At 41.0% G+C, this 13,625-nt stretch overlaps 1 protein-coding gene across 1 annotated transcript in view; it reads right to left on the minus strand.

Annotated features, from left to right (window-relative positions):
* LOC128686057 (uncharacterized) overlaps positions 1–12,266 on the minus strand; it is a 185,255-nt gene extending 172,989 nt beyond the window's left edge. The window contains exons 1-3 of the mRNA XM_070083448.1: positions 12,241–12,266; positions 7,987–8,063; positions 787–837 (exon numbers count right to left, since the gene is read on the minus strand). Coding sequence (XP_069939549.1) covers positions 787–837; positions 7,987–7,995 — 60 coding nt within the window. The 5' untranslated portion in view covers positions 7,996–8,063; positions 12,241–12,266. The remainder of the gene's footprint in view (positions 1–786; positions 838–7,986; positions 8,064–12,240) is intronic.
* Positions 12,267–13,625: the final 1,359 nt, after the last annotated feature.

A 13,625-nucleotide genomic window follows, 5' to 3' on the forward strand; every position in this document is an offset into this window, starting at 1 on the left:
AGTTGAATTTATAAATGGGTGGTTTCTTGCACCCATTCGATAGAAAAAATGGAGTTCTAGCGAAATATTCATGTTTTTTGTCGACTAGTACAGTGAAATTGGCCGAAAATGGGGCTCAAAGTGGGCAAAATCGCCGATCCGTAAACATCGCCGAGACCGCTAACTTTGCGAGAGCATAATTCCGTAAGTTTTCTATCAAATTTCAAACTTTTGGTGTCGTTATGATCGGGAAAAGATTCTCTATCTTTTCATAAGAGAAAATAATTTTTTTTTTTTTTTAAATTTGGCCGACCCTGAGAACGAGTTTCGGAGAGGGCCTGTCGACCCTCAAAGGGTTAAGGAGATTTGTGCCAAGTGGAATGATGTCCAAATGTTTGTGCAGAAGTACCACCCTGAGCAAGCTGAAACAAGCCATCTTTTTCAATAAGTTCAGTGACAGAACCATGTCCCATTTTAGGGAAATGTTAAAGAGGTGCCAGAAACAGAGGACTGTGGACAGTTATTTTGTGAGACAGGGGTCCAGTGACTCAAGCTGGTCCTAGTGGCATTAAAAGACAGAGAAGGGAAGTAACCCCAGAGAGGGCTTTACCTGAAGTCCTCATGGAGGGGGATTCTCCTTCCAAACACTAACCCCAACTCCCTCTCTCCTCCTCCCTATCTTCCAAATGCCATCACCAATTTTCAATAAGGGTAAGTAAAAATGTTAGCGAAACGCTGTAAAGCGGGTCCCTACTGTATCTACCATGAACCTCAATGATTCAACATCACTTAAAGAACAAGTCTTACCTTGCACACATTACTGGTTGTTGTTCCTTCCTGAGAGTCCACACATTCCATCTGCAAACATTTGTCTGTTAATAAACACTTCATGTCTAGAAAAATAATAATCATGTTCTTACTTCAGATTAAAATTCATTAACATATTGCCTCTTGGCAATCTTAAGGTGTCCTAAAGCAATTGCAATATCACACAAGGTGTCCTAAGGAAGTTACAATATCACACAAGGTGTCCTAAGGCAGTTGCAATATCACACAAGGTATCCTAAGGCAGTTGCAATATCACATAAGGTGTCCTAAGGCAGTTGCAATATCACACAAGGTATCCTAAGGCAGTTGCAATATCAAACAAGGTGTCCTAAGGCAGTTGCAATATCACATAAGGTGTCCTAAGGCAGTTGCAATATCACACAAGGTATCCTAAGGCAGTTGCAATATCAAACAAGGTGTCCTAAGGCAGTTGCAATATCACACAAGGTGTCCTAAGGCAGTTGTAATATCAAACAAGGTGTCCTAAGGCAGTTGCAATATCACACAAGGTGTCCTAAGGCAGTTGCAATATCACACAAGGTATCCTAAGGCAGTTGCAATATCAGAAAATGCAAGTTTTACGATCAATAATATAATACTTTACCTAAACACCAAAGATCTAGCTTCAAATTATATTTTTGAGTGAAATTTTGATAAATAACATTGGCTAATTGACTTCATTAACAATTACACACTAACAAAGAATAATTGCAACATTTATAGTAACTAATTCCATGGATCAAGACCAGTATCAAAACATGTATTTTTTGTTAATATTTTTGGGTGTCTGGAATGGATTAATTGGATTTACATTATTTCTCCTGGAAAATATTACTTTGGTTTTTGTCCATTTCGGATTTCAGCCGACCTTCTGGAATGGAATAAGGATGAAAACCAGGGTATTACTGTACTTTATATAGCAAAGGTTTGACATTATGCCCTATCCAGTGTGTCAGCAATGTTCTAAGGTTCGACTTGGTCCATTTTCACTTACGACCAGTCGGTCAGAACCAAGCTCGGTCGTAAGTCGGATGGTACTAGTATTGGTTTGGAAATAGGGTAGTTGATGAGTGGAACAGTCTGCCTAGCAGGGTTATTGAGGCTAAAACCTTGGGTAGTTTCAAATTTAGGTTGGATAAATACATGAGAGAGGGGTTGGATTTGAGTGGGACTTGCACACAAGTAAATGAAATTATCAAAGATTGAGACACTAGTGCAACATATGGGAATCTTTATTAAGGAAATGTTTCACCACACAGTAGCTTCATTGGTCCAATACAAAGCAGAAGGGTGTAAGGAGAGGAGTAGTTTGAGGTAATCAGTCCCTCAGCCTGGAATTAATGTGTTCAGTCCATCACTCTTGTAGAAACTACAGCATATGGCCATAGAAGTGGCTTATATACTGGAACAAAATGAGGCAAAGCAGGAGGAGGCGGGATCACAGTGGAACCATTCACTAGTTTAAGTAGGTCTTCATCCAAAGGTTGGACAAGTATTGAAGAATTCCTTGTATGAAGTTCCCATGATGTTGCAGTGTCTGACAGATGTGATAAATGGTTTGGAAACTGACAAGTTGAAGATTGAGACACTAATGGAACACATGGGAATCTTTATTAAGGAAATGTTTTGCCCACAGTGGCTTCATTAGTCCAACACAAAGCAGAAAGGTGTAAGGAGAGGAGTTGTACAAGAATGGTATACAATACTGACAAGATGAATTCAGATTTAGACATGTGCAACATCTGGGTATCTTTATTGTAGACATTTCACCATCCAGTGGCTTTATAAGTGCCAACCTCCTTGCCTATGCTCCAGAATCTACATGACTATGATGCTCTTCAAACCAGCTCCAAGGCTGAGGGACTGATTACTTCATCTTTTGTATATAGTTCTACTCTCTTCAAATTATGTCCTAGAATCTGTATTGACAAAGCCACTGAATGGTGAATTGTCTACAATAAAGATACCCAGATGTGTCTAAATGTTCATAAGATGAGTTTGAGGTAATCAGTCCCTCAACCTGGAACTGATGTGTTCAGTCCATCACTCTTGCAGAAACTACGGCATATACCTGAGAAGTAGCTTGAATACCGTAGACAGGCGAGTTGAAGCAGGAGACGACAGGATCACTGTGAATCCCATCGGTTTCCAAACCATTATCACTTCTGTCAGACACAGAAACATCATGGCAACTTGATACAAGGAATTCTTCAATACTTGTCCAACCTTTGGACTAAGACCTACTTACACTGGTGGATGGTTCCACTGTGATCCCACCGCCTCCTCCTTCGACTCACCTGTCAACAGTATATAAGCAACTTCTCCGACCATATGCTGTAGTTTCTACAAGAGTGATGAACTGAACACACCGATTCCAGGCTGAAGGACTGATTACCTCAAACTCCTCTCCTTACACCTTCCCACTTTGGATTGGGCTGATGAAGCCACTGTGTGGCGAAACGTTTCATTAATAAAGATTCCTATGTTGCATTAGTGTCTCAATCTTCGACTTGTTAGTTTCCAAACTATTTATCACAAAATTATCAAAACTTACTACTTGGGTAGCATTGAAAATTGGGATGGATTGCAAAGGACCTGCCTAGTATGGGCCAACAGGCCTGCTGCAGTGTTCCTCCTTTCTTATGTTCTTATGAAGCACCTGGTCACAGTATTACCAGTATGGTGAAGCACCTGGTCACAGTATTACCACAGTACAGTGAAGCACCTGGTCCAAGTATTACCACACTCTTTCAGGTCGCTTGTTTTATCTAAGCTGGAATATTGCTGCACACTAACAGCACTTTGAGGCAGGTGAAATTGCTGACCTAGAAAATGTACAGAGAACCTTCACAGCACACACAACTGTAATAAAACACCTCAATTACTGGGAATGCTTGAAATTCCTCGACCTGCACTCCCTAGAATGCAGGCAGGAGAGATACACAATTACATGTATATACACTTGGAAAATCCTAGAGATTAGTACCAAACTTGCACACAAAAATCACTCCCTACAAAAGTAAAAAAACTTGGAAGATGATGCAACATCCCCCAATGAAAAACAGGGGTGCCACTAGCACGTTAAGAGACCATACAATAAGTGTCTATTATTTCAGGAATATCGCTAGTATTTTCCTGGGTGAAAACCGAGAGGAAGTAGGTATTTAGAATTTCACACATATTCTTATCACTGTCAGTGATCTGACCAGTGTTACTCGTCAGTGATCTGACCAGTGTTACTCTTAAGTGGGCCAATCTTGTCCCTAATCTTACTTCTGTACACCTGAAAGAACCCTTTTGTGTTAGTCTTTGAATCCCTTGCGACCTTAGCCTCATAATCCCTATTTGTTTTTCTTATTCCTTTCTTTATTTCTCTCTAATTGAATATATTGATTTCTTAACTGCCCATCCCCTCTTTTGATATGCCTATATATGCCTCTCTTTTGACCAATGAGATTTTTTTTTTTTTTATTATCACACTGGCCGATTCCCACCAAGGCAGGGTGGCCTGAAAAAGAAAAACTTTCACCATCATTCACTCCATCACTGTCTTGCCAGAAGGGTGCTTTACACTACAGTTTTTAAACTGCAACATTAACACCCCTCCTTCAGAGTGCAGGCACTGTACTTCCCATCTCCAGGACTCAAGTCCGGCCTGCCGGTTTCCCTGAACCCCTTCATAAATGTTACTTTGCTCACACTCCAACAGCACGTCAAGTATTAAAAACCATTCGTCTCCATTCACTCCTATCAAACACGCTCACGCACGCCTGCTGGAAGTCCAAGCCCCTCTCACACAAAACCTCCTTTACCCCCTCCCTCCAACCTTTCCTAGGCCAACCCCTACCCCGCCTTCCTTCTACTACAGACTGATACACTCTTGAAGTCATTCTGTTTCGCTCCATTCTCTCTACATGTCCGAACCACCTCAACAACCCTTCCTCAGCCCTCTGGACAACAGTTTTGGTAATCCCGCACCTCCTCCTAACTTCCAAACTACGAATTCTCTGCATTATATTCACACCACACATTGCCCTCAGACATGACATCTCCACTGCCTCCAGCCTTCTCCTCACTGCAACATTCATCACCCATGCTTCACACCCATATAAGAGTGTTGGTAAAACTATACTCTCATACATTCCCCTCTTTGCCTCCAAGGACAAAGTTCTTTGTCTCCACAGACTCCTAAGTGCACCACTCACCCTTTTCCCCTCATCAATTCTATGATTCACCTCATCCTTCATAGACCCATCCGCTGACACGTCCACTCCCAAATATCTGAATACATTCACCTTCTCCATACTCTCTCCCTCCAATCTTATATCCAATCTTTCATCACCTAATCTTTTTGTTATCCTAATAACCTTACTCTTTCCTGTATTCACTTTTAATTTTCTTCTTTTGCACACCCTACCAAATTCATCCACCAATCTCTGCAACTTCTCTTCAGAATCTCCCAAGAGCACAGTGTCATCAGCAAAGAGCAACTGTGACAACTCCCACTTTGTGTGATTCCTTATCTTTTAACTCCACGCCTCTTGTCAAGACCCTCGCATTTACTTCTCTTACAACCCCATCTATAAATATATTAAACAACCACGGTGACATCACACATCCCTGTCTAAGGCCTACTTTTACTGGGAAATAATTTCCCTCTTTCCTATGTACTCTAACTTGAGCCTCACTATCCTCGTAAAAACTCTTCACTGCTTTCAGTAACCTACCTCCTACACCATACACCTGCAACATCTGCCACATTGCCCCCCTATCCACCCTGTCATACGCCTTTTCCAAATCCATAAATGCCACAAAGACCTCTTTAGCCTTATCTAAATACTGTTCACTTACATGTTTCACTGTAAACACCTGGTCCACACACCCCCTACCTTTCCTAAAGCCTCCTTGTTCATCTGCTATCCTATTCTCAGTCTTACTTTTAATTCTTTCAATAATAACTACCATACACTTTACCAGGTATACTAAACAGACTTATCCCCCTATAATTTTTGCACTCTCTTTTGTCCCCTTTGCCTTTATACAAAGGAACTATGCATGCTCTCTGCCAATCCCTAGGTACCTTACCCTCTTCCATACATTTATTAAATAATTGCACCAACCACTCCAAAACTATATCCCCACCTGCTTTTAACATTTCTATCTTTATCCCATCAATCCCGGCTGCCTTACCCACTTTCATTTTACCTACTGCCTCACGAACTTCCCCCACACTCACAACTGGCTCTTCCTCACTCCTACAAGACGTTATTCCTCCTTGCCCTATACACGAAATCACAGCTTCCCTATCTTCATCAACATTTAACAATTCCTCAAAATATTCCCTCCATCTTCCCAATACCTCTAACTCTCCATTTAATAACTCTCCTCTCCTATTTTCAACTGACAAATCCATTTGTTCTCTAGGCGTCCTTAACTTGTTAATCTCACTCCAAAACTTTCTTATTTTCAACAAAATTTGTTGATAACATCTCACCCACTCTCTCATTTGCTCTCTTTTTACATTGCTTCACCACTCTCTTAACCTCTCTCTTTTTCTCCATATACTCTTCCCTCCTTGCATCACTTCTACTTTGTAAAAACTTCTCATATGCTAACTTTTTCTCCCTTACTACTCTCTTTACATCATCATTCCACCAATCGCTCCTCTTCCCTCCCGCACCCACTTTCCTGTAACCACAAACTTCTGCTGAACACTAACACTACATTTTCAAACCTACCCCATACCTCTTCGGCCCCCATTGCCTATGCTCTCATTAGCCCATCTATCCTCCAATAGCTGTTTATATCTTTCCCTAACTGCCTCCTCTTTTAGTTTATAAACCTTCACCTCTCTCTTCCCTGATGCTTCTATTCTCCTTGTATCCCATCTACCTTTTACTCTCAGTGTAGCTACAACTAGAAAGTGATCTGATATATCTGTGGCCCCTCTATAAACATGTACATCCTGAAGTCTACTCAACAGTCTTTTATCTACCAATACATAATCCAACAAACTACTGTCATTTCGCCCTACATCATATCTTGTATACTTATTTATCCTCTTTTTCTTAAAATATGTATTACCTATAACTAAACCCCTTTCTATACAAAGTTCAATCAAAGGGCTCCCATTATCATTTACACCTGGCACCCCAAACTTACCTACCACACCCTCTCTAAAAGTTTCTCCTACTTTAGCATTCAGGTCCCCTACCACAATTACTCTCTCACTTGGTTCAAAGGCTCCTATACATTCACTTAACATCTCCCAAAATCTCTCTCTCTCCTCTGCATTCCTCTCTTCTCCAGGTGCATACACGCTTATTATGACCCACTTCTCGCATCCAACCTTTACTTTAATCCACATAATTCTTGCATTTACACATTCATATTCTCTTTTCTCCTTCCATAACTGATCATTCAACATTACTGCTACCCCTTCCTTTGCTCTAACTCTCTCAGATACTCCAGATTTAATCCCATTTATTTCCCCCCACCGAAACTCCCCTACCCCCTTCAGCTTTGTTTCGCTTAGGGCCAGGACATCCAACTTCTTTTCATTCATAACATCAGCAATCATCTGTTTCTTGTCATCTGCACTACATCCACGCACATTCAAGCATCCCAGTTTTATAAAGTTTTTCTTCTTCTCTTTTTTAGTAAATGTCTACAGGAGAAGGGGTTACTAGCCCATTGCTCCCGGCATTTTAGTCGCCTCATACGACACGCATGGCTTACGGAGGAAAGATTCTTTTCCACTTCCCCATGGACAATAGAAGAAATAAAGAAGAACAAGAGCTATGTAGAAAAAGGAGAAAAACCTAGATGTATGTGTACATATATGCATGTGCATGTCTGTGAAGTGTGACCAAAGTGTAAGTTGGAGTAGCAAGATATCCGTGTTATCTAGCGTGTTTATGAGGCAGAAAAAGACACCAGCAATCCTACCATCATGCAAAACAGTTACAGGTTTCTGTTTCACAGTCATCTGGCAGGACGGTAGTCCTTCCCTGGGTGGTTGCTGTCTACCAACCTACTACCTATGAGATGTTTTAATCTATTGCTCATCCATCTGGGATCATTTTTGTTAGATCTAATTTCCCTACTCGGAACAAAAGTTATCTGGGCAACTAGAACTATGCTCTGAAAAACGTCATATTGGCAACCAAGATCACCTACCTGACCCATAGTCAGGACATCCCAATTTAGCCCACCCAGGTAATTTTTCAGTCTCGTGAAGTCGGCCAAGCGAAAATCTGGGACAGAGATTTGATTGCAGTTATCTGGGTAATTCCATGATATATTGAAATTAAGTGATTTGTGATCACTCTCCCCAAGCTCATCATTAACCTCAAGATTATTAATTAGTGAATCTTTGTTGGCAAGAACCAAGTCAAGCAGATTGTTTCCTCTAGTTGGTTCTGTCACAACCTGTTCTAAAAAGCAATCCTGAACAGTATCAAGAAAGTCACTAAACTCAAGATTTCCTGTCACATTGTTCCTATAAATTTTTCTAAAGTTAAAATCTCCCATTATCACAACATTTTCATATCTAGATGCCTTATGAATTTCGTCCCATAACAGCTTACTGCCCTCCCTATCAAGGTTTGGGGGCCTATAAATCACACCCAAAATTAATTTGTCACATCCCTCGAGAAACTGTAGCCAAACAGATTCTGTGTCCGATGTTTCTAATCTTATATCATGTCTAAGACATGATATAAGATTAGAAACATCATGACACCACCACCCTTCCTGTTGACCCTATCAGTGTGGAATAGTTTATAACCCTGTATATTGCATTCAGAAGGCATTTCTCTATCTTTCAGGTTGAACCAGGTCTCTGTTATACCAATAATATCTATATTACCTACACTTGCAAGTAATCTTAGCTCATCTATCTTATTTATTAGACTCCTACTATTTGTATAGTAAACCTTAAGGGAGCTAGTCACTCGTTGCCCTCTACTATCTCTCTTTGTTTGTTGATCAATTGATTTGCCATTACTAGCAACTTTATTTTGAATATTGTCTTTTAAACATATCCCTGAGATATCCCAGTAATAACTGCTGTTTTTAACCCTAATGCTGCAGCCTGATTGTTTCCCACAAACACCCATACCTCTATAATCTATCAGTTTAAATTCCTAGACAAGTCATCAATTACCCTCTCAATTGAATTGGCCAATGCAACCACTCCATCCCCAGAAGGTAATATTAACGTGACGGTAATATTAACGTGACGGTAATATTAACGTGACGGTAATATTGAGACGGTAATATTAACGAGACGGTAATATTAATATACATAAACGACATAGATGAGGGCATAAAGAGCGACATCAACAAGTTTGCCGATGACACCAAAATAGGCCGTCGAATTCATTCTGACGAGGACATTAGAGCACTCCAGGAAGATTTGAATAGACTGATGCAGTGGTCGGAGAGGTGGCAGATGCAGTTTAATATAGACAAATGCAAAGTTCTAAATGTTGGACAGGACAATAACCATGCCACATATAAACTAAATAATGTAGATCTTAATATTACGGATTGCGAAAAAAAAATTTAGGAGTTCTGGTTAGCAGTAATCTAAAACCAAGACAACAGTATTAAGTGTTCGCAATAAAGCTAATAGAATCCTTGGCTTCATATCAAGAAGCATAAATAATAGGAGTCCTCAGGTTGTTCTTCAACTCTATACATCCTTGGTTAGGCCTCATTTAGATTATGCTGCACAGTTTTGGTCACCGTATTACAGAATGGATATAAATGCTCTGGAAAATGTACAAAGGAGGATGACAAAGTTGATCCCATGTATCAGAAACCTTCCCTATGAGGATAGACTGAGGGCCCTGAATCTGCACTCTCTAGAAAGACGTAGAATTAGGGGGGATATGATTGAGGTGTATAAATGGAAGACAAGAATAAATAAAGGGGATGTAAATAGTGTGCTGAAAATATCTAGCCTAGACAGGACTCGCAGCAATGGTTTTAAGTTGGAAAAATTCAGCTTCAGGAAGGATATAGGAAAGTACTGGTTTGGTAATAGAGTTGTGGATGAGTGGAACAAACTCCCAAGTACAGTTATAGAGGCCAGAACGTTGTGTAGCTTTAAAAATAGGTTGGATAAATACATGAGTGGATGTGGGTGGGTGTGAGTTGGACCTGACTAGCTTGTGCTACCAGGTCGGTTGCGTGTTCCTCCTTTAAGTCAATGTGACCTGACCTGACTAGGTTGGGTGCATTGGCTTAAGCCGGTAGGAGACTTGGACCTGCCTCGCATGGGCCAGTAGGCCTGCTGCAGTGTTCCTTCGTTCTTATGTTCTTATGTAACATTAACATGACATTAACATGTTAACATGAGAGTAATATACATCAGTGTGTATTATACCTAAGATAAAAATAAGAAACCTTCAAAACATGTGCTAATAACCTAGCACAAAACATGTGCTAATAACCTCCCACAAAACATGTGCTAATAACCTACCACAAAACATGTGCTAATAACCTCCCATAAAACATGTGCTAATAACCTACCACAAAACATGTGCTAATAACCTCCCACAAAACATGTGCTAATAACCTCCCACAAAACATGTGCTAATAACCTCCCACAAAACATGTGCTAATAACCTCCCACAAAACATGTGCTAATAACCTCCCACAAAACATGTGCTAATAACCTACCACAAAACATGTGCTAATAACCTCCCACAAAACATGTGCTAATAACCTCCCACAAAACATGTGCTAATAACCTCCCACAAAACATGTGCTAATAACCTCCCACAAAACATGTGCTAATAACCTCCCACAAAACATGTGCTAATAACCTCCCACAAAACATGTGCTAATAACCTCCCACAAAACATGTGCTAATAACCTACCACAAAACATGTGCTAATAACCTCCCACAAAACATGTGCTAATAACCTACCACAAAACATGTGCTAATAACCTCCCACAAAACATGCGCTAATAACCTCCCACAAAACATGCGCTAATAACCTACCACAAAACATGTGCTAACAACCTACCACAAAACATGTGCTAATAACCTACCACAAAACATGTGCTAATAACCTACCACAAAACATGTGCTAATAACCTACCACAAAACATGTGCTAATAACCTACCACAAAACATGTGCTAATAACCTACCACAAAACATGTGCTAATAACCTCCCACAAAACATAAGTAAGTAAGTAAGTAAGTAAGTTTATTCAGGTATACACAAATACAGTTACATAGAATTATCATACATAGCAGCATATGTGTAGAGAACCTGGGATAACCCAAAAAAGTCAGACAGAGTGACTTATTTCCATTGGGGTCCTTTTACCTTATTATTATAGTATAAAGGTTATAATATTTTCTTATTATTCTACAATGAAGATAACATCTTATTATCATACTAAAAAGACTATCTGCTACACCAAGGTCATTAAGACTATCTACAATACGAGGGTCATTACAAGGAATAAGGTAAAATTTACACGTATGTTAGCTAAAAAATAGAAAATCATTCCCCTCCCTTTCTGTAGCTACATTCATCAGACACCTTTTGGCACTCTTCTTCAACTGGTTCACGCTATGACTGGCTTTGACATGTGCGGGTAGTCTGTTCCATTCCTTTATTGCTGTACAATAAAAGGTGTTTGAAGCCTGGCCACTGACTGTGGGTACTACAAAGTTGTGCTCTCTCCCCCTAGTACTATGATTGCTTTGGTTCCCAACCTTGACAAAATTGACAGCAAGATATTCTGGACATTGTTTGTGAGCAATTTTATAAACATGATTTAGCTTCAGTTGTTTTACTCTGTCTTCAACATTCAGCATATCCAACTGCTGTAATTCATCCTGGCCTACATGTTCTCTTGGTCCCAGCCCCATGATGAATCTTACGATTTTGTTCTGGGTGATTTGCAGTCTATCTTTCAGTTTTTTTGTCAAGGCAGAGTACCAAGAAGAGCAAGCGTAATCCATATGGCATTGTATAAGGGCTAGTAACCTACCACAAAACATGTGCTAATAACCTACCACAAAACATGTGCTAATAACCTACCACAAAACATGTGCTAATAACCTACCACAAAACATGTGCTAATAACCTACCACAAAACATGTGCTAATAACCTACCACAAAACATGTGCTAATAACCTACCATAAAACATGTGCTAATAACCTACCACAAAACATGTGCTAATAACCTACCACAAAACATGTGCTAATAACCTACCATAAAACATGTGCTAACAACGTACCATCAAATATTTACAGATAATCCAGTAAACTTGGATTTTCACATCCTGTGAAGACGTATTTACGTTTATCAATGTTTAACAAGTAATCAGACGCCTCAATTAACCAAGAATTATAATACATATATAATATTTTAGGTGAAAATAATAAGAGAGGATCCATTACCCTGTTGATGCAGCGAGTAGCAGCGTGAGAAGACCGGGTCAGTGTTGCCACACTTCACTACAACACCGCTATAACTAGCGCAACGCTTACCTATCTAATAATGAAAATTAAGACATGTGCAACACTTGGGTAGCTTTATTGATATTAACATTAATATATATTATATTAACTGCTCCATTAACTCCATGGAGGTGAACTCTTCTCCAGGCTGAGGGGCTGACTACCTTGTTCCACACTATGGAGGTGAACTCTTCTCCAGGCTGAGGGACTGACCACCTTGTTCCACACTATGGAGGTGAACTCTTCTCCAGGCTGAGGGACTGACCACCTTGTTCCACACCATGGAGCTGAATTCTTCTCCAGCTGAGGGACTGACCACCTTGTTCCACACTATGGAGGTGAACTCTTCTCCAGGCTGAGGGACTGACCACCTTGTTCCACACCATGGAGCTGAATTCTTCTCCAGCTGAGGGACTGACCACCTTGTTCCACACTATGGACGTGAACTCTTCTCCAGGCTGAGGGACTGACCACCTTGTTCCACACTATGGACGTGAACTCTTCTCCAGGCTGAGGGACTGACCACCTTGTTCCACACCATGGAGCTGAATTCTTCTCCAGCTGAGGGACTGACCACCTTGTTCCACACTATGGAGGTGAACTCTTCTCCAGGCTGAGGGACTGACCACCTTGTTCCACACTATGGAGGTGAACTCTTCTCCAGGCTGAGGGATTGACTACCTTGTTCCACACTATGGAGGTGAACTCTTCTCCAGGCTGAGGGACTGACCACCTTGTTCCACACCATGGAGCTGAATTCTTCTCCAGCTGAGGGACTGACCACCTTGTTCCACACTATGGAGGTGAACTCTTCTCCAGGCTGAGGGACTGACCACCTTGTTCCACACCATGGAGCTGAATTCTTCTCCAGCTGAGGGACTGACCACCTTGTTCCACACTATGGACGTGAACTCTTCTCCAGGCTGAGGGACTGACCACCTTGTTCCACACTATGGAGGTGAACTCTTCTCCAGGCTGAGGGACTGACCACCTTGTTCCACACCATGGAGCTGAATTCTTCTCCAGCTGAGGGACTGACCACCTTGTTCCACACTATGGAGGTGAACTCTTCTCCAGGCTGAGGGACTGACCACCTTGTTCCACACCATGGAGCTGAATTCTTCTCCAGCTGAGGGACTGACCACCTTGTTCCACACTATGGAGGTGAACTCTTCTCCAGGCTGAGGGACTGACCACCTTGTTCCACACCATGGAGCTGAATTCTTCTCCAGCTGAGGGACTGACCACCTTGTTCCACACTATGGAGGTGAACTCTTCTCCAGGCTGAGGGACTGACCACCTTGTTCCACACTATGGAGGTGAAC

This window comes from Cherax quadricarinatus, chromosome 9, assembly GCF_038502225.1.
Source record: "Cherax quadricarinatus isolate ZL_2023a chromosome 9, ASM3850222v1, whole genome shotgun sequence".
NCBI classification, from domain to species: domain Eukaryota; kingdom Metazoa; phylum Arthropoda; class Malacostraca; order Decapoda; family Parastacidae; genus Cherax; species Cherax quadricarinatus.